At 44.2% G+C, this 25,673-nt stretch overlaps 1 protein-coding gene across 2 annotated transcripts in view; it reads left to right on the plus strand.

The window, feature by feature from the left end:
• The window catches only part of LOC141133718 (uncharacterized), a 186,363-nt gene that overhangs the window by 158,286 nt on the left and 2,404 nt on the right, over window positions 1–25,673 (plus strand). Inside the window, exons 5-6 of one of the 2 annotated variants that reach the window (XM_073623240.1) lie at window positions 8,465–8,613; window positions 12,034–12,143. In XM_073623240.1, the coding sequence (XP_073479341.1) occupies window positions 8,465–8,613; window positions 12,034–12,143 (259 nt within the window). The remainder of the gene's footprint in view (window positions 1–8,464; window positions 8,614–12,033; window positions 12,144–25,673) is intronic. The other variant, XR_012243114.1, reaches the window with a different exon arrangement.

A 25,673-nucleotide genomic window follows, 5' to 3' on the forward strand; every position in this document is an offset into this window, starting at 1 on the left:
ATGGCACACAATGGAGGTAGCCGAGTACATATAACTAAAAATGGTGGGGGGAAGGGGGTGGGTTGAGGGTTCCTGAGAGGGGGAACTTGATGGTGGTAGTTAATGTTTCACAACAAGTTCAGGTATTAGTCCATGTAAGGATAAAATGATGCTGAATAAATGTAAGGCAGCCAGTCTATAAAAGTTAGAAGAAGCTCTGGAACAATAAAAAAGAAAGAAGGACGGCACCCTCTAAGTGCAGCATGTATGTTAAAAATATTTATTACAATAGATAAAAACACTCACAGTTGCTAAAGACCAGCATGTAAAGTAGTTTCATCCGCGTGCTCTCGGGGGATGTGGGTGTCATGCGCCAGTGGGGGGGTTCCTGGGATGTGAGTCCTGTGACCTGGGTCCTGGTAGCTGTTCCGGTGGTGCCGAGGGTCCTCAGAGCCTCCGGGCGGCCAGGATATCGGTCATGGATCGCCGTGCTGACCTGCGTCTTCACTTCCGGGAGCCGTGAAGGCGGGCGGTGCTTCGCGCTCGGAGCATGCGTGCTCCTTCATCAGGCTATGATGAGCACGCACGGAGGATCCATGACCGATATCCTGGCCGCCCGGAGGCTCTGAGGACCCTCGGCACCCCCGGAACAGCTACCAGGACCCAGGTCACAGGACTCACATCCCAGGAACCCCCCCACTGGCCCGTGACACCCACATCCCCCGAGAGCACGCGGATGAAACTACTTTACATGCTGGTCTTTAGCAACTCAAATGTGAGTGTTTTTATCTATTGTAATAAATATTTTTAACATACATGCTGCACCCAGGAAACCATAGAGGAACTGTGTTCCTCTTGACTTTCTCTTCCCCTGCAATGTTGCTGCGGTTGAGCGCCACCTGCAGTGGAGAAAGTAGACTGCACCTGTCTACACACAGTTTTTGACAAGTCCTTTTAAGCTCTTATGGGGCCTCCCGTTGCACCGGGACAGTGACAGTCCGGAATGAAGCCGTAACCTGGTAACTGTAAAAAAAATTTAAAGCGTCGCCTATGGAGATTTTTAGGTACCGTAGCTTGTCGCCATTCCACGAGTGCGTGCAATTATAAAGTGTGACATGTTTGATATCTATTTACTCAGCGTAACATCATCTTTCGCAGTATACAAAAAAATAGGGCTAACTTTACTGTTTTGTTTTTTTAAAATTCATGAAAGTGTCCCTTTTTCCAAAAAGTTGCGTTTAAAACACCGCTGCACAAATACCGTGCGACATAAAATATTGCAACAATCGCCATTTTATTCTCTAGATTCTCTGCTAAAAAAAATATGTGTAATGTTTGTTCTAGCAAAAAATACGGATTTTAACTTGTGAACACCAAATGTCAAAAATAGGCTTAGTCATGAAAGGGTTAACTCTAATTTTCAGTTTGATGTGTATTATATGTGAAGGTATTAGCAGTGCTCTGCTCCCCGACCCCACCCTTTTTGAAGCCAATTAGAGCCTCATTGGCCTCTAATTGGCCTAAAAAAAAAAAAAAAATGGAATCAATGTGTCTGGCTCCCTGCATGTAGGTTAGGGGTAGACATTAGCACAGCCAAAAAATTCGTTCATTTTCGTTTCATTAGTTTATAATTTTTTTAGTTTTTCGGGTCATTCGTTATGATCGCGATTCGTAAATTCGTTCATTCGTAAATTCGTAAATGCGTTTATTCGAACATTCGTACATTCGTACATTTTTACATTTGTTAATTCGTAAATTCGTGCATTCGTAAATTCGTAAAATCGTACATTTGTAAATTAGAAAATTCGGGAATTTGTAAATTCGAAGTTTGAAAATCTAAAAACCCGAAAATTCGGAAATCTGAAATAATAGTAAACTAATAATAACTTAACTTAACTATTAGTAATTACTAGTAACTATTAAATTATAGGTATTGTAATTTCCTTTCAAATTTGACTGTCAGTGAACGTAACAAATACGAATTTATCCAACGTTACGAATTATCCAAAACGAATGCTGCATCTAAAAAAATGGAACGGAACAAATTAATAATAAATAATAATAATAAAACGTTGTTATTATTATTATTGTTATTTATTATTATTGTTTCATTACGTTCCATTCCGTTTTTCGGATCATTCATAACTTCGGATAAATTTGTAAGTGTTACATTCACTAACAGCCAAATTTGAAAGGAAATTACAATACCTATCATTTAAAAGTTACTAGTAATTACTAATAGTTAAGTTAAGTTATTATTAGTTTACTATTATTTCAGATTTCCGAATTTTCGAATTTACAAATTTACGAATTCACTAATTTACGAATGTACGAATGTACATTCGTAAATTGCGAATGTACGAATGCCCGAATTTACGAATGCCCAATTTTATCGAATTTACGAATATTCGGAAAAAATTTGTTAAACGGGTTTTCGTTAATTCGGATATTCCCGAATTAACGAATTTGTCGAAATTCGTTAAACGAATTCGGAACGAAACAAATTGCACATGCCTAGTTAGGGGCTGGGTGCATGGATTAGGTGGGTGGCACCCCTGCACCCTGCATGAAGGGGTGTGATTTATGTGAAAGTGGGCGAGTTCAAATTCAACATGTACAGGCCTAGTGTACCTCCCACATTCACTACAATTCCCAAAGGTTCATGGGAAATGTAGTCACTTTTCCTGTAAAGAGAGAGGAGAGGACATGGTGAAATCACTGCTGCGACACCTCCTCCTTGGCAGAATAGATGCCGTTATTTTTTTTTTGAATTACAGAGGTGACTCCCTAAAAATTCAGTTAGGCTTTTCTCTTCAATGTTAAGGAATTCCACAAATGTAATAACTGCTTAATGTTTTGTGTAGGGTGGTGTACTAATGGATAACTTTTTTGCCGATCGTAGAGTTCTATTTAACCACTTCAGCCCCGGAAGGATTTACCCCCTTCCTGACCAGAGCACTTTTTACAATTCGGCACTGCGTCGCTTTAACTGCTAATTGCGCGGTCATGCAATGCTCTACCCAAACAAAATTTGCATCCTTTTCTTCCCACAAATAGAGCTTTCTTTTGATGGTATTTGATCACCTCTGCCGTTTTTATTTTTTGCGCTATAAACGGAAAAAGACTGAAAATTTTGAAAAAAAATGATATTTTCTACTTTTTGTTATAAAAAAAAATCCAATAAACTAAATTTTAGTCATACATTTAGGCCAAAATGTATTCGGCCACATGTCTTTGGTAAAAAAAAGGTCAATAAGCGTATATTTATTGGTTTGCGCAAAAGTTATAGCGTCTACAAACTAGGGTACATTTTCTGGAATTTACACAGCTTTTAGTTTATGACTGCCTATGTCATTTCTTGAGGTGCTAAAATGGCAGGGCAGTACAAAACCCCTCCAAATGACCCCATTTTGGAAAGTAGACACCCCAAGGAAATTGCTGAGAGGCATGTTGAGCCCATTGAATATTTATTTTTTTTGTCCCAAGTGATTGAATAATGACAAAAAAAAAAAAATTTACAAAAAGTTGTCACTAAATGATATATTGCTCACATAGGCCATGGGCTATGTGGAATTGCACCCCAAAATACATTCAGCTGCTTATCCTGAGTACGGGGATACCACATGTGTGGGACTTTTTGGGAGCCTAGCCGCGTACGGGGCCCCGAAAACCCAGCACCACCTTCAGGATTTCTAAAGGCATACATTTTTGATTTCACTCCTCACTACCTATCACAGTTTTGAAGGCCATAAAATGCCAAGATGGCACAACCCCCCCCCAAATGACCCTATTTTGGATAGTAGACACCCCAAGCTATTTGCTGAGAGGCATGGTGAGTATTTTGCAGCTCTCATTTGTTTTTGAAAATGAAGAAAGACCAGAAAAATTTTTTTTTTTTTTTTTTTTTTCAATTTTCAAAACCTTGTGACAAAAAGTGAGGTCTGTAAAATACTCACTATACCTCTCAGCAAATAGCTTGGGGTGTCTACTTTCCAAAATCGGGTCATTTGGGGGGGGGTTTGTGCCACCTGGGCATTCCATGGCCTCCGAAACTGTGATAGGCAGTGAAGAGTGAAATCAAAAATTTACGGCCTTAGAAAGCCTGAAGGCGGTGCTTGGTTTTCGGGGTCCCGTGCGCGGCTAGGCTCCCAAAAAGTCCCACACATGTGGTATCCCCGTACTCAGGAGAAGCAACAGAATTTATTTTGGGGTGTAATTTCACAAATCCCCATGGCATGTTTGAGCAATATAACATTTAGTGACAACTTTGTGCAAAAAAAAAAAAAAAAAAATTTGTCTCTTTCCCGCAACTTGTGTCACAATATAAAATATTCCATGGACTCGACATGCCTCTCAGCAAATAGCTTGGGGTGTCTACTTTCCAAAATGGGGTCATTTGGGGGGGTTTGAACTGTCCTGGCATTTTATGCACAACATTTAGAAGCTTATGTCACACATCACCCACTCTTCTAACCACTTGAAGACAAAGCCCTTTCTGACACTTTTTGATTACATGAAAAAATTATTTTTTTTTGCAAGAAAATTACTTTGAACCCCCAAACATTATATATTATTTTAAAGCAAATGCCCTACAGATTAAAATGGTGGGTGTTTCATTTTTTTTTTTCACACAGTAATTGCGCAGTGATTTTTCAAACGCATTTTTTGTGGAAAAAACACACTTTTTTAAATTTTAATGCACTAAAACACACTATATTGTCCAAATGTTTGATGAAATAAAAAAGATGATCTTAGGCCGAGTACATGGATACCAAACATGACATGCTTTAAAATTGCGCACAAACGTGCAGTGGCAACAAAATTAATACATTTTTAAAAGCCTTTAAAAGCCTTTACAGGTTACCACTTTAGATTTACAGAGGAGGTCTACTGCTAAACTTATTGCCCTCGATCTGACCTTCGCGGTGATACCTCACATGCATGGTGCAATTGCTGTTTACATTTGACGCCAGACCGAATGTAAATATCCCCTATGATAGCAATAGGTAGTGACAGGTACTCTTTTTTGAAAAAATTGGGGTCTATTAGACCCTAGATCTCTCCTCTGCCCTCAAAGCATCTGACCACACCAAGATCCGTGTGATAAAATGCTTCCCCAATTTCCCAATGGCGCTGTTTACATCCGGCGAAATCTAAGTCATAAAATGCTCGTAGCTTCCGGTTTCTTAGGCCATAGAGATGTTTGGAGCCACTCTGGTCTCTGATCAGCTCTATGGTCAGCTGGCTGAATCACCAGGTGCATTATCAGGTTCCCTGTTGAGACAGGAGAGCCAGAGAAAAACACGGAAGACGGTGGGGGGGGGGGCATTCCCTCCCACTGCTTGTAAAAGCAGTCTAGAGGCTAATTAGCCGCTAGGATTGCTTTTACATGAAAGCCGACCGCTGGCTAAAAAGAATGATACCAAGATGATACCTAAACCTGCAGGCATCATTCTGGTATAACCACTCAAAGTCGTGAATGGCGTACCTGAAGAGAAAAAAATGGTTAACAATAAAGCACAGAAAACGATAAAGTATAAAAAATTGCATACCTGAAAAGCAAACATGATAAAACATAATAACAATAAAACATTGCAGAATAGAATACAGTAAAAAAGAGCAGAACAATAGAGAGAGAATAGAGAGAGAGAGAACAATGAAACGACAACTATTTTTTTTTATTTTTGTTTGTGTTTTTTTTTTTTTACACTTTTTTTTTGTAACTGTAACTTTTATAACTGTAACCGGTTCCAGGTTCGGGTCTCTCAAAATGCGATGGCATCTTGGGAGACCCTGTGAAAGTGTGTCCTAGTCTGTGCAATGCTGTACCCTACACTAATACTCAACTAGTGAATGGTAGCGTTCAAAACATTCACCAATGCAAAGACCAGGATTGTCAGGACAGGAGGGACAATAATAGCGAGTGTCACGCCTATATCCGCGCTTGCTGCAGACACAACATCTTTTTTGGGGGGGTTCGTTGGGTAGGGGTACTCGGGAGGACATATAAATGCCTCTCATGCACCTGACTGCATTTGGTTGGGGATGTGAATGGGGGAAGTACGGGCGCTGCAGAAGCGGTGGGTTCCCAATTAGGATTGGCGAATGCAGCAGGAAGGGCACTATGGGCACGCGGGCCTGTGTTTGTCTTTTTGGTGGCAGCGGGACACTACTTGTGTTTGCCACCTCACCAGCTTGAACTGCACTTATGGGACTCGCCACGTCACCACGTGTTACTGCAGTGCTGGTTTGACTACGACCGGGGTGTACTAGGCCGCTGGCGCTTGCCAGTTCACCAAAACGCTACAAAAAAAAGTGACAGTGATCGATCGATACTGCACTTGGGTGGGCTGGGCTGGGCCGGGTGGAGGGGCAAAACGCAGGTGCTAGCAGGTATCTGGGCTGATCCCGCTAACACTGCATTTTTGGGAACCCTAAACTGCTGGTGACGCTAGTATAGATCTGATCAGATCAGATATTGATCCGATCAGATACTATACCACTAAGGGAGGTGTACGGTGCGTGCGTGGGTGTTAGCGCTACTGGCGCTAATCTGACGCTGCCTGGGGCTGGTGCTTACCAGTTCACCAAAATGCTACCAAAAAAACTGTTAGCGATCGCAGGGATCAGGCCTGACTCTGCGAACGCTGCAGTTATGCGTTTAGTGTTTTGTAAGTAACAGTGATCGATCGATACTGCACTTGGGTGGGCTGGGCTGGGCCGGGCGGAGGGGAAAAACGCAGGTGCTAGCAGGTATCTGGGCTGATCCCGCTAACACTGCGTTTTTGGGAACCCTAAACTGCTGGGGACGCTAGGAAAGATCTGACCGGATCAGATATTGATGCGTTCAGATACTATACCACTAAGGGAGGTGTACGGTGCGTGCGTGGGTGTTAGCGATACTGGCGCTAATCTGACGCTGCCTGGGGCGACGCATATCACCGCCGGCGATCAGGGGGCTAAACCTTTATTCGGTAATAAACGGCGGGTGCCCTGACACTATAAAAAATAAACGAACTAACCAGCGTCACCCGTAACAGTTATACGGTGATCAGTGGTGAAAGGGTTAACTAGGGGGCAATCAAGGGGTTAAAACATTTATTAGATAATATATGGGGGTCCCTGTCGCTATAAAACGCTGACGGCGAACCTAAATATTTACGTTCCTAACTAGCGTCACCAGTGACACTAATACAGCGATCAGAAAAATGATCGCTTAGCGACACTGGTGACAGGGGGTGATCAAGGGGTTAAAACTTTATTGGGGGGTTAGGGGGGTACCCTAGACCTACAGGGGGGTAACACTCACTGCCCTACCACTGCTAACTGTCACAAACTGACACTATGCAGTAATCAGGAAAAAAAAAAAAACCTGCTTGGTGTCAGTTTGTGACGGGGGGGTGATTGGGGGGGGATCGGGGGGCGATCGGGGGGGGATCGGGGGTGTAAGGTATGCCTGGCATGTTCTACTGTATGTGTGTGTGTGTTGGTGCACTTACATGTCGTCTCTCCTCGGCGCTGGAACGGAAACTGGCCAGCCGAGGAGAGATGACATCACATCCTCTGCCTCTGTGTACTATACAGAGGCAGGGGATGTTTCTCATTGGCTGGGAGCGATCGCGAGGGGGGGGGCCACGATCGGATGGTCTCCCCCTCGTCTTTTATCGCTCCCAACCAAAAGCCGACCGCCGATGGCACCGGGGGGGGTCCCATCGGACCCCCCTGCCCGTGGGAAGGCAATCACGTACCAGGTACGTGATTTTGCCTGCCCGTGCCGCTCTGCTCACGTATATAGGCGTGAGGCGGTCGGCAAGTGGTTAAAGTGGAGTTCCACCCAATGCCTTCTGGGAAGGGGCGCCAACTTCCTCTGAAACTGCCATCGCTATGGAAACCTGACCTGAAACCCATTACACTGCTTGTGCTGCACTGAGCATGTGCGAGATCTTCTTTAAAGTGGAGTTCCACCCACTTTTACAACTCTTCAGCATCCCTCACTAAACTGTGCACTGTAAACAAATTGGATATATATATATTTTTCTCAGCACCTACTGTATATCTGCTGTATTCATTTTTTACTTCCTCCTCCCTGGCCGCGGCCCATCGCATCATTTCCTGTTTGCAATGCCTTCTGGGAAGGGGCGGCAACTTCCTCTGAAACTGCCGTTGCTATGGAAACCTGACCTGAAACCTATTACACTGCTTGTGCTGCACTGAGCATGTGCGAGATCTGCAAGGATGAGATCCAGGAAGAAATACAGTCTGGCTTCAGATGCCCACACTTAAGATGGCCACGGCCTGCTGTAATTTTATAAAATAACAAACTACTGCTATAAACTAACAGAGCAGACCTTAGTTTACAGACTAACTTTACTAGAATACATTAAGCTTGTGTACTATAGGGGTATTTTTATTTAAAAAGTATAATTTCGGCCGGAACACCACTTTAAGCTTCTGGCAATTTCAAGGTTGTCATCTCTCCCCAAAGGATACAATCCCTGCTGCCCCGCAGACTGGATACCGATTGGCTCCAAATGCTATTATTTCCAAGAAACTAAGGACACTTGGGAGAGGAGCCAGGAGGGATGTGCTAAGAATTACAGCATTTTTCTGACCCTGAAGAACAAGGATGAACTGGTAACTGTCTGAGCTCTGGATGCGGTGGTCCTGACCGGTGACAGGTTTTCTTTATGTGTTGCAAACAGAGTAGGTACAATGACATAAAACATTGTGGGAGAAATAAGGTAGTTTACAAACTGATGTTTTCCATCCTGTTTTCTGCATACTTGGAGGACCCCCAAATTGAATAAATCATTGAGACTTATGGTTAGGGGCAGGGCTTTTTTTCTCAGAGAATAGGTGCAGGAACTCCCCTTTTCTGAGCCACCCCCTTTCTCCACCCCCTACCCACCTCTGAGCAACATTCCTTGGTTCCATCCCCTACCCACCTCCCAGCACTGCCCTTTTAGACAATACATAACCAAATATCAATTTGTGGTGCTAAGTAATCTGTAAGGAATTTGGTAATTATAACAAGAAAAGCAGTAAAATAGATCCCCTGCAGCCAGCAACAATAGAGCCCCAGCCAGCAACAATAGACCACCCTGCACACACAAAATCCCCCCCAGCAACAATAGACCACCCTGCACACACAAATTCCCCCCCCCCCAGCAACAATAGACTCCCGGCAGCAACAGCAGATCTCCCCACAACCAGTATCAATAGACTCTCCGGCAGCCAGCAACAATAGACCCCTCCCCTCAACAGTAGATTTCTCTCAGCAACAACTGACCCCCCCCAGCAATATAAGACCCACCCCCAGCAACAGTAGGTCCCCCACCAGCAACAATAGACCACCTCAGCAACAATAGACCCCCATGAAAAAATAGATCCCCTCCAGCTAGAATAGATCCCCCAGCAGTGAGCATCAATAGACCCTGCAGTGCACCCCAGCAGCACTTGCCATTACATACAGTCAGTGGTGAAGGTGCCGGAACTGCGTTCCCCCGCGTTCCCGCTGAAAAAAAGCCCTGGTTAGGGGGAGCTAACAACACATGCTTGAGCTGTGTTTTTAGCACCCCTGAATTGTTCCCACTTGGTAAAAGTGGTAAAAAAAACTATCACTTGTGTCATGTCTGGTGGGCAGAACTGTTGCCAAACGTGATCCATTCAAGAAGATGGGGAAGCAACGCAGACACCCTGCAACCGCTCTCAATGCCCAAGGTTGCTTTTAGAGACGGGGAGGCCTGGAAAAAAATTGAAACACTGGGGGGGTCTTTTGTTTTTTGTTTTTCTAGAAAAAGTAAAAAACAAAAAAAAGAGTGTGAAGTATGTTCTTTTAAACTGCTAAGTAATATACTGTATCTATGACATAGTATTCAAATTGTATAACATGAAAGATTCCTGAGACTGTAAAGTCTTAAATTATTGCAAGTTCTTTCAGCTTAAAGCGGAGTTCCACCCAAAAATGGAACTTCCGCTTTTCCGGTTCCTCCCACCCTCCGGTGTCACATTTGGCACCTTTCAGGCGGAGGGGGGAGCAGATGCCTGTATAATAAAGATATTTTCTCCCACTTTCAGCGATAGATTGCAGCCATGTCCGCCCCCCGCCTCTACTGTCTTCTGGGAGACATACAGGTCCCAGAAGACAGCAGGGACCAGTGAGGACGCACAAAGCGACTCGCGCATGCGCCATGGGGAACCAGGAAGTGAAGCCGCAAGGCTTCACTTCCTGATTCCCTTACTTAAGATGCCGGCGCCTCCACCCCGAGAGTCGAGGGTACAGATCGGCTTCAGGTGAGGACATTGCAGGCGCCCTGGACAGGTAAGTGTCCTAATATTAAAAGTCAGCAGCTGCAGTATTTATAGCTGCTGACTTTAAAAAAAAAATGTGGGGTGGAACTCCGCTTTAAGACAAATACAATTCAATTAACACTGTATTTCTCGATGCAGTTCTCAAACAAGGGAAATCGGCATTTTTATACACTCCATTTCATCTTCCCAGGGTAACAAAACAACTTTCATTTTCTAAAACACCCCACATTTTTTTTTTTTTTTCAATGTTTCTGAAATTTTCAATTTTTTCTGGAAAAAAAATAGCAAAAAATGTTTTTTCCTCATGGCTTCAAAATTTCCAGAAATTTTACATCTCTAGCTGCTATGCATTAGCTTGGCGTTAATGGGGTTGAAATAGATGGCGAGGAGGCATCAGGTCACCGCCTTACTGTCTGTCAAATGCCTCTGCAAAGTTTGTCTGTGTGAGGGGGGGGGATGTCTCTTCTGTGAGCCTTCTTGTTGCTGATGCTTAGAATTCCCACCTGCTAGCTGATTGCAGTGTGTATATGTGCCGTGCCCTGTCATGGTATGAAAAGGGTTTTGGGTCGCCCAGGGTTCTCATTCAAAAAGGTTGAGGGTCGCCCAGGGTTCTCATTAAAGAAAGTTGAGGGTCGCCCAGGGTTCTCATTCAAGAAGGTTGAGGGTCACCCAGGGTTTTCATTCAAGAAGGTTGAGGGTCGCCCAGGGTTCTCATTCAAGAAAGTTGAGGGTCGCCCAGAGTTCTCATTCAAGAGGTTGAGGGTCACCCAGGGTTCTCATTCAAGAAGGTTAAGGGTCGCCCAGGGTTCTCATTCAAGAAGGTTAAGGGTCGCCCAGGGTTCTCATTCAAGAAGGTTGAGGGTCACCCAAGGTTCTCATTCAAGAAGGTTGAGGGTCACCCAAGGTTCTCATTCAAGAAGGTTGAGGGGTCTCCAGGGTGCACTTTTTATACAGAGGAAGCTGGAATTTCCTCAGAGGTTGGCAAAACCTGGTTTGGGTCCTGGAGCCCAGGGACTTCATAGAAAATTGGAAACTAAGAATAGGCAGCCACACACTGCAATGGGATACCAATAAAACTTCTTCATTGTAATCCAGACAAATGCAGTCACAGGAATGAATGGAAGGTTGACACGTTTTGTGCATCTTGTACTTAGTCATAACCCTACAATAAAAACATTTTATTGGTTTCCTATTGCAGTGTGCAGCTGCCTATTCTAAGTTTTCTTGTTTGTCGCGATGGCAAGCCGGGCCAGCACCTGTGGGGTTACCTGCTGTGGTATCTCCTTGGCTCATCTGTGAGTGGTGATTTCTCCTCTGTCTTCCTGTCATAAAGACTTGGGTGGGATAAAGTCTCCAATCCTGATGAAGTCTCCAATCCTGATGAAGTCTCCAATCCTGGATCCAGGTTTTGTGGACAATCAACATACCAATTGTGTGTGCAGGGCTTTTACAAGAGATGTGACAGAGAAAAGCTAAAAAGAAAACTTTGTGAGGGAAACCCATTTGTTGGCGTGAACTTTGTTTTAATAAAAGTGAGCAAGATAGCCCTAAAAATAAGATTTAAGTGCGTGGCTGCTTTGCAATGTTCAGCTGGATCTCACAATAAATACTGTATATATAAAACTTTTTTTTTGAGGGGGGGGACTTGTGCGATCCTACTACTTCAACCTACCAATGTAAAACGGAGACAATGTTTCTTCCAGTGTTATAATTCTGCTAACTAATTTTTTCTCCCTAATCTAGGAGTTCCTGCAGCCCTTCATTGTAGGAGATAGATACTGGATAGGACTGCGGCGGGACACCCAGAACAGCGATCGCTGGCTGTGGGTAGATGGGACTCCTCTCACATTCAGGTGAGTGTAACCAGACATTAAAGCAGACAATTTTTTTTTTTTTTAAACCTGTAAGGCAAAAGGCATAATGAGCTAGTATGCACCACATACTATAAGATGAAACAATCAGCGCCACAAGCATAGGCGTGCGCACAGGGTGTGCCAGGTGTGCCTGGGCACACCCTAATCGCCTTGTGTGGTGCATATTCCCCCCTGTTTAGACCACTGATATTTCATCCAAAAAAAAAATGTTACAAAATAAAATAATTTTAAAAGAATAAAAATACAACTACTGACACTGTCCACTGCCCTACTGACACCATCAGTACATATACACATGCATATGTATTTGAGCTTTGGGGTGCACACCCTAATGCAATAGGCTGCGCACACCTATGGCCACAAGTAAGTAATATTGTGATGTTTAAATAAGATAACCTAATAATAAACGTGCACAGCTGCTAAACATTCCAAGTGGTACGCCACACTAATTTCAAAATGGATAGTAAATGTAGCGCTATGTGTAAAATTATAAATATAAAGTGCAAATCTCTAAAATAAATAAATCCTACATATAAATGAATAGTCCATAAAATGAAAAAGTATAAGTATAGAGACCATAGTGTTCTCCGTATACAAATTTATTCAAAGCCCCCAAACAGACAAGTTGCACTTACAAAATAAAAACGTTAAAATCACATAAAAACCTCCAGAGTAGCACCACCGTGTCCACATACACAGTGCTTGGCTGGACGTGACTATCAGCTCCTCCCTTCTAGACGCGTATCGGCCAATCACAGGCCTTCCTCAGTAGATCCTACTGATCCTACGGAGAACACTATGGTCTCTATATTTATTATTTACATGTCCTGAACTCATGGAATCTTGAGCCAAGCTGGGAGATGATCCGCTTCTCTGGATATTAATGAGCTGAGTTACCATTAAGAAAAGAGCCATCTGGATTACGTTTCCCCTCGGCGTGTCTTCCTGACGTCAGCTGCTACATGCAAAATGAATATCTCCTAAACCGTACAGGTTTAGGAGATATTCCTTTTACCTACAGATAAGCTTTATTATAGGCTTACCTGTAGGTAAAAATACAAAAAAAAAGGGTATACAACCGCTTTAAAGGAAATCAGTCAGCAAAGACACAAGAAACAAAGTAATACCACTCTACTTCCCCATCCCACTAAGGGCTCATTTACACTATTGTTAGCCATCTGAAAAATTATCTAAGGAGGCTGCTGGTAAACTCATTGCTAGGTTTCAAGGCCACTGTCTGTCCATACACAAAGCAATCCCTCAAAGTCCACAACAAAGTCCTTAAAAACAAAGCAGTTATGCTAACTTATTACTGCTGAAAAGACTTTAACCGTACATAACTGATTGGTATGCACACTCCATTATTATACCAAGTCTCAGACTCAAGTGGGTTGGGTGAACAAATAGATAATTGCATGCACCTGTGAAAGTTTAAAAAATGACACATACAAATCTCGACTGGTGAAAAAACACATATAATAACATAAAAATGATGAGCATGTGGGAGGTGCGCATGTGCGGAGCTCCGATGATGGCGGCTTGAGCTCTAAGCTTCGACCACAGCCATCAGACCGAGCGATCCCCCAACCCACCACGATCCGGAGATAGCAGGGCTCCCAGGGATCACTACCATGTTGGTCAGCGGTGCCCGGAGGGACACGCCAGCTAGGAGCCAATTCTCGGGCCCCAGGCATTTACAATATGGTGCCCGGCTTACAGCATGAGGATGACACAGGGGGAGAGGACACTGAAACGGTTATGGAGCATTCTCCTCACAATGCCCCCTCCCAGGACCTGTTGCAGTGAGTACCCACATGGCTACTGCCCCTTCTCCATCTTCTACGGAGTCTTTACTGGAGAGAAACCTGGATGATCTTTTATTAACCCCCCCATGGGGGACATTGAGGGGAGCCCAACAATGCCTGGCCTACCTACCCAGACCCCCAGAAGACCCCTCTAAACCTCTCCACAGTAATTATCACCTTTTTTAAGATGTTATCCCAGGGACTGGCACAAACAGCCACTCAAATTACTTCAATTATACAGGCTGACCTCCACAACCTTGATGCCAGAACTTGACTGATTTCCTTAACCACTTGCCGACCGGGCCATTGCCGAAAGATGGCAACAGCGCGGTCGGCTAGTTCTGGGTGGACGTCCATGGGACGTCATTCCAGAATGCTGCTCCCGCGCGCCACCTGGGAACATTCATGACGCATCACGGATCATGGTAAATAGCCGCTGATCATGGCCCTTTACCACGTGATCGTTCCGTCAAATGACGGAGCGATCGCTTGTAAACAAACCGGCGTTCACGTCATGACGCCGGTTCCTCCCTCCCCTCTCTGTACCGATTGGTACAGGGCGAGGGGAGAGGGGGAGGGATTGCAGCGCTGGATGTTTAGTGCCCACAGCGCTGCTCAATGTAAATAAACCAATACTCTGCAACACTCTGCAATACTGCAGTACTCTGCAACATTGTGCAACACTCTGCAACACTGCAATACTCTGCAACACTGTGGTATAAAAGGGAAGCTGCGCTGACCCAAAACTAAATATGTGCAAACAATATGACAAATAGCAGCTAACACACAAACAAACCAAGTCACAACAAATATAAATAAAATAAGTGCAGCGCTAAACTGTAAACATGTGAATTACTAAAAAATAACACAGAAGTGAAACTAGTATAATAACTGGAAATGGAGTGAATCAGTACATATGGTATAATAATTAACAATAAAAGTGAATCTACACAGGGACCACTGAAATGAGCGTAAATGTCTATAACATCACATGTTAAACTCTGTAACCAGAGTCCATAAAGATGAAAGGAGTCTTCTCAGACAATGGGGGTGCTTAAACATAAGATGTTGGCTCCAGCTGAACTGTACAGCAACCACAGGTAATGCGTCATGAACATCTAAAGTTGGACACTCTTACCGGATGTTGTGGGACATATCTGCCATATAGCAGTACGTCTATCAGAGCCTGAGGAGATAATCTCCTGTGGAATCCGTCAGATTGTAGTCACTTCGGTCCCGATCTCGAGTAGGAAGAGTTGTCCCTCAGGTCAAGGTCACCGATAGCCAGAATCGTCTCAGATGGCAACTGTCCCCTCACTCACACGCTCTCCAGCTCCAGGCGAGTTCAAAAAGTCAACGGCAGTCAAATAGATGGAATCAACGTGGAACGCCCAACGTTCGCTTCCCACGTTGCCATTATTTTATTCAGTGATCACTTTTTTATCTTGTAAGGCTTTTTATCCAATAAAATCCTTTAATCTTTTTGACCTACACCATGTGGAGCCCTTTTTTTCTTTTTTCTCCATGATTCCATCTATTTGACTGCCCTTGACTTTTTGAACTCGCCTGGAGCTGGAGAGCGTGTGAGTGAGGGGACAGTTGCCATCCGAGACAATTCTGGCTATCGGTGACCGTGACCTGAGGGACAACTCTTCCTACTCGAGATCGGGACCGAAGTGACTACAATCTGATGGATTCCACGGGAGATTATCTCCTCAGGCTCTGATAGACGTACTGCTATATGGCAGATATGTCCCACAACATCCGGTAAGCGTGTCCAACTTTAGATGTTCATGACGCATTACCTGTGGTTGCTGTACAGTTCAGCTGGAGCCAACATCTTATGTTTAAGCACCCCCATTGTCTGAGAAGACTCCTTTCATCTTTATGGACTCTGGTTACAGAGTTTAACATGTGATGTTATAGACATTTACGCTCATTTCAGTGGTCCCTGTGTAGATTCACTTTTATTGTTAATTATTATACCATATGTACTGATTCACTCCATTTCCAGTTATTATACTAGTTTCACTTCTGTGTTATTTTTTAGTAAGTCACATGTTTACAGTTTAGCGCTGCACTTATTTTATTTATAACACTGTGCAATACTCTGCAACACTGTGCAATACTCTGCAACATTGTGCAATATTCTGCCAATACTCTGCAACACTGCAAAACTCTGCCAATACTCTACCAATACTCGCCAATACTCTACCAATACTCGCCAATACTTGCCAATACTCTGTAATAAATTTTAACAGAAACAAAGAATTAATTTTTTTTTTTAATTAAATTTTTAGTCTTTTTTTGATTTATAGCGCAAAAAATAAAAAAACCCAGCGGTGATTAAATACCACCAAAAGAAAGCACTATTTGTGTGAAAAAAGGACAAAAATTTCATATGGGTACAGTGTTGTGTGACTGAGTAATTGTCATTCAAAGTGTGAGAGCACCGAAAGCTGAAAATTGGTCTGCTTAGGAAGGGGGTTTAAGTGCCCAGTTGTCAAGTGGTTAAGGACCCTCGGGTGCAAGCCATCTGGCCCCAGTGACCATCCCAATAACCATTGCCAGCTTCTTGGCTTAAGCATTCTGGATCATTCAAGTGTCCTCCGCAGAGTCCAATAACCGTTTGGCATAAGCAGCAATATAAGAAATCCAGAGATTCCCATCCTCTGTGATTTTGAACGCCATGCTCAAGGGTTCTTCAACTTTTTGCCACCCATCTCAGTTATTTGTGGACTACCCTCCCCTTTTTCCATTTCATCCACCCGTCTCTTTAACTGATGGACATCATTGTCCCCTATTCGTCCTACAAATTTTTGGACTATCAATCACTTTTACGCTCCCCCCTTTTTTTTTCCTTGCTTGCCGGGTTGTCTTGTGTCTGAGAGACCCTGGAAGGTTTCCTTTCAGGGTCTCTTCAATGACACAAGGGAAATCTCATCTGAGATGCTTTAGGCAACGCACAAAGTGGTCATTAGAGGAAAACTTATTTAGATATCTTCCCAGGGCAAATGGGAAAGAAGGGCCGAGATTTCTCGTCTTGAACGTGAATTTCATAGACTCAGCTCGATTGTCGTTGAACTTGCCATTGACTACCAAGGCTGAAAAGAGTCTCCATTGGACCAATTCCCATTTTTATGCATTCCAGGACAAAATTGGTTTCAGGTTGGCAGCCAAATTGACAGCAAAAATGCATTATTTTTCCTTTCCTAAAGTTCGCTCCTCTACTGGTTCACTCATGCAGAACTCGAGCAGATAATGGCTACTTTCCATGGATTCTACTGTAAACTCATATGCTGATGACACCCAACTGTACCTTCGCATCACCGGACAAAAAGACCACCATCAACAACTAGAAAAATGCCTCACTATGATAGATGACTGGATGACCATTAGCTCCCTCAAACTCAACGGGTCAAAAACAGAACTTCTTCTCCTACACGCTAACCAAAATGCCAAAAACAAGGCTCTGTGGATACCTCCCACCATCTTAGGACAGACCATCTCTCCGAGCACCAAAGTCAAGAGTCTCGGAGTTATCTTTGACTCAGAAATGTCAATGGATGCACAAATAGGATCGGTAGTCAGTGGATCCCACCATCTCCTCCGCCTGTTACGTAGACTTATCCCCTTCATCCCAGAGGAGGACAAAGCAGCAGTAGTTGGAACAATCATCAATTCCCGACTCGATTACGCTAACTCGCTCTATATAGGATTACCCCAATATCAGCTTGCACGCTTACAACTCATCAAAAATACGGCGGCAAGACTGTTAACAGGAAAAAAACCCTGGGAGTCAATCTCCCCATCCCTGAGGAGCCTACACTGGCTAACCGTAAAGAATCGGATCACATTCAAGACCCTCTGCCTCACCCACAAATGCATACAAGGAAACGCGCCTCAATACCTTTGAGAGAAACTAAAACACTACACACCAAATCGCAATCTTCGATCGTCTAACCAAAACCTCCTTCTCATTCCCAAACCGCTACAAAGCAAAGGGAGAACGAAGGTTCGCAGTCCAAGGACCTCGACTATGGAACGCACTTCCGCCCCACATACGCATGGAAGAAAACCATCTGGCTTTCAGGAAAAAACTCAAGACCTTCCTCTTCTAGAAGCTGTCAACACCAACGCATTAGCGCCTTGAGGCGATTCAGTTCGCATTTGCAGCGCTCTATAAATTTTTCATTCATTCATTCATTCATTCACTGTATATAGGGCCAATAACCAGGCTCCCTGTAAACTTTGATCAGATTTTCTGGATGAGATCCCACTCCCCAAACTAGCATCCGAACATCGGGATAGTCTTGAAAAAAACCCATAGCGGACACAGAAGTCTTAGATGTAATTAAAAATGTACGGTAATTAAAAACCTCAAGAGAGGCTCTGCTCTGGGTCCAGATAGGTCAGGGTTTCTCAACTTCAGTCCTCAAGGAGCCCCAACAGGTCATGTTTTCAGGCCATTATTTTGCACAGGTGATTTGATCACTTTCACTGTCGAAGTAATTACCACATCCCTTTAATCTGAGGGAAATCCTGAAAACATGACCTGTTAAGGCGCCTTGAGGACTGAAGTTGAGAAACACTGAAATAGATTCTAGATACAATTTGGCTTAAATTTTGGTTATCCCTAAACCGGGTAAGGATCCTTCAGAAGTAAATAATTAATTATCTCATTGATCAATAATGTTTTAAAAATTTGAACTAAAAATTTTACTAATAGAATATTCATTTTTATAGGCCGTTATATTCCTAAGGATCAAGTAGGCTTTATCCCAGGGAGACAGGGGCCTGACCGAATTAGGAGAGCCATTGATGTGATTACACTTCTGCAATCGAGATGGGATGGAGGCCCCCCAGGAGGGCTTCCTAATTTTTTTCGATTTACAAAAGGCTTTTGACACAGTGGAGTGGTTTTATCTGTTCGATGTTCTGGCTAGGTGGGGATTTGCTAATAGTTAATTAATTTTTTATTTTTTGTTTTACTTTCAGTAGTATATCAATTCAACCCTGTAGCGCGGTTCCTTTATATTATTTTAGGTGGGGATTTGACCCTCAATTTCTACAGATTTTTCATGCTTTATATTCCAACCTGAGTGCCGAGTGAGATTGCAAGGCCATTATTCTGACCCGTTCTCTATTTCTAAAGGCACGAGACAGGGATGCCCCCTCTCGCCCTTAATTTTTGCTCTCGCAATCGAGACCCTTGCCATAGCAATCAGAAGCCACCCAGATATTCATGGGGTGAAAGTTGGACATTAGACTCACAAGTGCGCTCTTTTCGTAGAGGATCTGCTTCTTTTTGTCACCTCTCCCCTAATTTCTACCCCGAACATTTTTAAATTTTTACATGATTTCTGTAAAGGTTTCAGGCTTACAAGTGACGATGTCAAAATCTTCAGCACTGAATGTCACCACTGCAGCCCACTTAGTCGAAAGTGTCAAGAATCATTTTTCTTTCACCTGAAGAAAAAGGGGGGAACATTTGGGACTTTAAGTGAGACGTAAGGGAAAGTTTACGCCTCCATCCCTGTGCTGTATGCAACATAAATGGGGGGGGGGTAGTTCAATATAAGTTGCTGAAATAATGAATAGATAAAGACATAATAAAAGGTAGGTGTCTAGTCGGAAATTCAATCAGACATAGTTGTTGCACATATCTTGATGTTGCTATAAGTAAAAGACGCATTGGTATGGCATCAGTGGCTCGACGCGTTTCGTGGTTGGTTACCACTCATCAGGAGAAATTGTGAACAGGATGTCTAAAGGGTATAAACAGTAGGTCAGACTGGGTGCAAGGATATAACATTATTATTAAATTAAGGGGAAGTAGTATAACATCCACCCATACTCACAAAACTAGCCATGGGTCTCGGGTGTGGCAACATCACCGACGGTGGGTTCGGGTCAACATCTAGCATGGGAGCTGAGGCGGCACAAAAAGGCATAGCATCAGGGAACAGAAAATAAATTGTGCTGGTGAGGTGTGTTTGGACAATCTCCAGAGAACCCATGGTGATGTGGGATTGGTCGTCCCAAACATCTAGGAATAAACATGAAATGGGCATATTAGCATTAAATAGTTATTTGGAAATCTGGTCAGATAATCCATGGTGATGTGGGATTGGTCGTCCAAAACATCATGAGAATTAGAAGGTGATGTAAAGATAAATGTATCAAAGCCCATTTGGTGAGCGAAACCAATAATTTGGCTGGGGTGAAATATTATAAGTAGTGTGCTAATGGGAAAGTTTGTGCAGTTGCAACTAATGAAAAAGTGTAAGAGGATAAAAACTGAACACCAGAATTGAAAAAAGTGAAAGGCAGTACAGACTGCCAACAAAGTTACCTGTAGTCTCAGTATTAAAAACTTGTGTGCGGTTGTTCAGCGGTGCCAAACAAAAAAGCAAAATCTGTTCCCATAATGAGGAGTTATATGCTCCTCTCCAGCCAATGATATGCTTCCAATGTCACGCAGGCATGTGGGAGGGGGAGAGAAGATGCCAACATCTGGGCGGGGTTTGCCCGATGTTTGGCGCCAAAATCCTCCCCCACATAGCCGCGGATGGATATACACAAAGCGCCGGCGCCATGACGCCGACCTTGGCGACGCCGGATGTGTGACCTCGATGCACAAGGAGGTGTCAGCCCGAGCCTTCAGCCGTAGGACAAGTAGGGAGGGGACGGACCCTTGGTGTGCATCGCAGCTCCCAAATTGCCAGTGAGACCACAACCCCACCAGAGACAGCTCGGCGGCCACCGGAGTGACTCCCCTTGTGTCAGCCAAGTTGAAGTAACAGGCGCATGCGTGATGGGACACCCAAACAGGACATCACACGCACAGCGCAAGGTGCGTGACGTCGATGCACGATGGAAACGCTCACCCAATCCCCTGTCTCCAAAACGCTGTAGAGGAGGGGAGAGGGAGGGCACCCAACGAGAATCGCAGCTCCTGGAAATCCAAACATGTACCAGCCCACTGGCCGCAAACCACACGATACCCCATTCGTTCAAATGAGTGGGAGGGCCAGCAATAATGCACATCAGTGCGAGCCATGCACTATAAACCACATATTGGAAATATGGTCTGACCAATTAGGGCCAGCTGTAAAGATGTACGGTCTCAAAACACATAACACACACTTCCATCCCTATTAATGAAGAAACAAATCATGCAGGTAAAAACATCCATATGCTTATTGCTAAACCATTAAATACCATAACATAATACAACATATCATGCACAGTACAATAATTAAATTACATTGGAAAGATTATTTAATTGCATGGCATAGAAGATATGCATATTAGACATTAGACACAATGTAGTCTGATAAAAACATAAATTGATAAAACCATTTGGAATGTCAGTATACACTGGATGCATCAAGGTAGGCTCGACACATTTCGTAGACTGCATCCACTCATCAGGAGCCATGCATTCATGTTCTAAAAAAGAAGGCATATATGACCATTATAGTCTAGTGTATCAACCACCATTGAGAACTTAAGGTCGCTACAAGACTGCTGGCCATACCTAAAATTACTCACATAAGAACCAGAACGTGTGATAGCGCATGCCAGGGACTGGCCAACTATGTCTCGCCCGGGAGCTGAGAAAGGGATTCGATAGGAGAAGCCAGGCGTGTGGCCACAATCCCCCATGGAAAGTGAGTGCGTCATATCATGGTAAATGGGAATTCTGGAACGTGTAAAATGAAGTAAAAATAGTTGTATATGCCCATATCCATGTATAGAATCCATAGCCAGTGGCGTTGCTAGGGGGGGGTGCAGGGGTGTCCGGGCCTCACCTGGGTGAGGCGGGAGAGGCTCCAGTCCCGGGTGCAGTGTGCTAGCGTGGATTGGAGTGCCAGTGGGAGCATTTGCCGACATCTCCTGCGGGGTGTCCCTGGGTCTCTAGCGCAGTGATTGCCGAGACTGTAGCAGTTGGTATCTGTCCCAGCCGGCTGCATGTTAGCAGGGAAGTTTCCCGCAGGTTCCTCCTCTGCTTTGGTGAGTCTTCTGACAGGACAGGAGGAGGAGCCTGGGAAGGAGATCTAGAGGCGCTGAGGACACGGTAACTGATAACCGGTAATTCTGTGCTGGCGGCAGGGATCTGAAGATATGTGTGATAGGAGGAAATGGGATTTATGCTGGGAGGGATTAAGAGGTTTTTTTTTAATGGGAAAGTCTAGAGGCGAGTGCCTTTGTATTGGGATGGGGGGTTGTGCTTGTAGGGGGGATTTGGTGGGTGAGGGGTAAATATCTGTGCTGAGGGTGGCTTGGGTGGGGGAATAAGAGAATTTGTGCAAGAAGAGGGGATTACTACTTGAAGGGGTATATGGGGGTGGGGATTTGTGATCAGAGGGGAGATTTGGGGGGGTTTTTGGAGGGATTTATGCTAAAGGGAGGGATATGGGATGATTTGTGCTGAGTGGGGGGATTTGGGGGGGGGGTAAGAGAGTTTGTATAAGACAGAGGGGTTTGGGGGGATTTATACTTGGAAGAGGGATATGGGGGGCATTTTGTGCTGAGAGGAGAGTGTTGTGCTGAAAGGGGGTATATGAGGGACGGTGATGACTTGTGCTGGGAGTGGGAAATGGAGGGGAAGTATTGTGCTAAGAGGGGGTATTTGTACTGGAAAGGGGGCATATAGGGGTGAGGGGCACTCATCACATAGTTCTTTAGACAATGGGGGTGACACCATGTTTTGCCACACCAGGTGACACCAACCCTAGTGACGCCACTGATTCCATCAGTCCAGTCTACATTAAAGGGCTGATTAAAAGATAGCCAAACAGACAAATTCCTCAATGTGGGTACTTCTAATCTACGAGCATGGAGCACGAACCCTGGTTTAAAGAGTTGATCCTTCTCCTTTAAATTCTACCTCCACTAGTCCTGTAACCAACTAAACAAATGCAGGGAAGTAAATCTCCTCACCTGACCAGTGGTGTTCACTGCACACTCAGGCTCAGCCTCTTACTGCCAGGCTACAGTCTTCATTGACATATCTGGGAGCTGGAGACACATCCAACCAACCAGCAGTGCACTGATCTCTGAACATAGCAGCGCTGGGCAACCTGTGACAGCGGGAGAGCGGGAGACCATGTCAGCCCGGCAATAAATCAGGCTGAGGGGGTTAGCTCGGCAGCGGGTGTGTGTGACCCCCTGGATGGGTTCACCACACAAAATCAGGCACAGCAGACAGCGTTGTAGGTGAAACAAAAACAAAGGTGCGGTTTATTTAGACTATATGCATTGAAAAATAACAGCAAAACAAAAAGAAAAATGAAAAGAAATCCTGGTCAGTTTGACCGCTTACTACACACATAGATTCCCTATCTAACAACTGGGTGCAGCCTTGTGCTGCCCCAGTCCCTATCTCTCGTTGAGAAGTTTTGCCACACAGGCATTAACTCACCGCACAAGACAGATACCACACTCCCCAGTCTACACAAACACAGAACTGGTTCCAGGATGGAGCATCTCCCTAAGCATGCTGGTTTGTTTTCTATAGGTCTTAATGAGCCCACTTACTTCAGCTGGGCTCATTAACTCTTCCCCTGCAGGACTCCCAGCACTCCCCCTAGTGGTATAAGTCAGCATAAAGCCTGAATCTAGGGCATACATATTTTCCATCCTGGATGCAACCAGGTGTTTTTACCTGCCTGCTGTCACAGGGGATAAGATAAAACACGCTATTTCCCTGTATTGTTTTTTAAATCCTGTACAAAGAGAGAAGGAAACTGCTTGAGTTCTAAGTGTGCCCCCTGCCTCTACACAGAGATACTGCACCCAGGGCAGGTGCCCCTCCCGCCCATGCCTTGTACCGGCTCCGCTTAAGTTGTAAGCATACTGTGATGGAAGTCACTTTGGGTGGGGAGCTCATGGAAGCCAGCTTACTTTAGAAAGGTCGGGAAACAGCTCCACAGGCCCCTCTTATTTGTAAGTTTTGATTTCTGTACAAAGAGAGAGGGAAACTGCTTGAGTTCTAAGTGTGCCCCCTGCCTCTACACAGAGATACTGCACCCAGGGCAGGTGCCCCTCCTGCCCATGCCTTGTACCGGCTCTGCTTAAGGTCTAAGAATACTGTGATGAAAGTCACTTGGATAGGGGGGCTCATGGAAGCCAGTTTACTTTAGAAAGGTCGGGAAATAGCTCCACAGGCCCCTCTTATGTGTAAGTTACCCAGTGTCTATTAGGGGCACAGGGTGACCATGAAAATTATGGACAACTACTTAATGGACACTGAGAATGTGGTATGGATTACTTCAGATGAGACAGTAATATTTATCTTCATATATTTCTTGAGGGATATTGTTAATAAATATTACTGTCCCAAAGTAACTGGACTATCCCTTCAAAAAACACCCGAAATGGCCCTTCTGAACAGTAAGCAAGTCAGATGTTCCAAGTCCACCCAGAGACTCATACATTTCATTATGCTAAGATTACAATAGCCCGAAGCCTGGAAATAGCAGACAGTATCCTTTTCAGCAGCAAAACGTAAGGTCTCCTGGATAATGACTCAGGAGAAGTCAGCTAGCCTTCTACTAGATACCTCGGATAAATTTGAAGCAGTCTGGGAACCTTGGAAGACTTATATCCAGCTACCTCCAAGATGGATAGTCATGTATTTTACTCTGGTAGAACCATTGGTGCCTTCTCCTTATGCATCTGTATGCTATTTCTTGTTTTACAGTTCGTTTAGTCCAGCTAACCCTCATTATGTCTACTTTAGTAAATGTTTGACTTATGCCGCGTACACACGGACGGACTTTTCGACCGGACTGGTCCGACGGGCTTTTGACGGACTTCCGATGAACTTTTGAACGAACTGACTTGCCTACACACGATCACACCAAAGTCCGACGGATTCGTACGTGACGATGTGTGACCGGACTAAAATAAGGAAGTTGATAGCCGGTAGCCAATAGCTGCCCTAGCGTGGGTTTTCGTCCGTCGGACTAGCATACAGATGAGCGGATTTTTCGACCAGACTCGAGTCCGTCGGAAAAATTTGAAACATGTTCCAAATCTAAAGTCCGTCAGATTTTTGACCGAAAAAGTCCGCTGCAGGTCCGATGGAGCCCACACACGATCGGATTGTCTGCCAGATTTTGTCCGTCGGACCAGTCCGGTTGAAAAGACCGCCCGCGTGTACATGCCATTAGGAACTCATGGATAGTATCTCTTCTTGCTTTTTCATTAATACTCCCTTGCTTACATCATGAGTTTTTTTTTTATTTGGATTTTATATAGCATGACTCTTTACTACATCAATACATATACTAAAAGTATAATACAGTTCGGCTGTGATACCCTCTACCCCGTGACGCAGTTTGATCCCATATGGGGTGTTGTGAGGTGGTGGGTGACATCTTAGCCATATCTCATGTGTTATTACTGCACCCGATGTTCAGAAGTATTTTTGACTCATGTTTTGCCTCTGTACGCAAATATGGTCTTTCGTTAAATGGAATATGTTATTTTGTACTAAAAATTGTACCATTGTTTCCTATTTCTATATGAAAGAAATCAATAAAAACTATTGAAGGAAATATCACTGCCCCATCTGAAGTAATCCAAACCACATTCTCAGTATCCATTAAGTAGTTGTCCATCATTTTCTCAGTCACATTGTGCCCCTAATAGACACAGGGTAACTTACATATAAGAGGGGTCTGTGGAGCTG

Source organism: Aquarana catesbeiana, linkage group LG03 (assembly GCF_042186555.1).
Source record: "Aquarana catesbeiana isolate 2022-GZ linkage group LG03, ASM4218655v1, whole genome shotgun sequence".
NCBI lineage: Eukaryota > Metazoa > Chordata > Amphibia > Anura > Ranidae > Aquarana > Aquarana catesbeiana.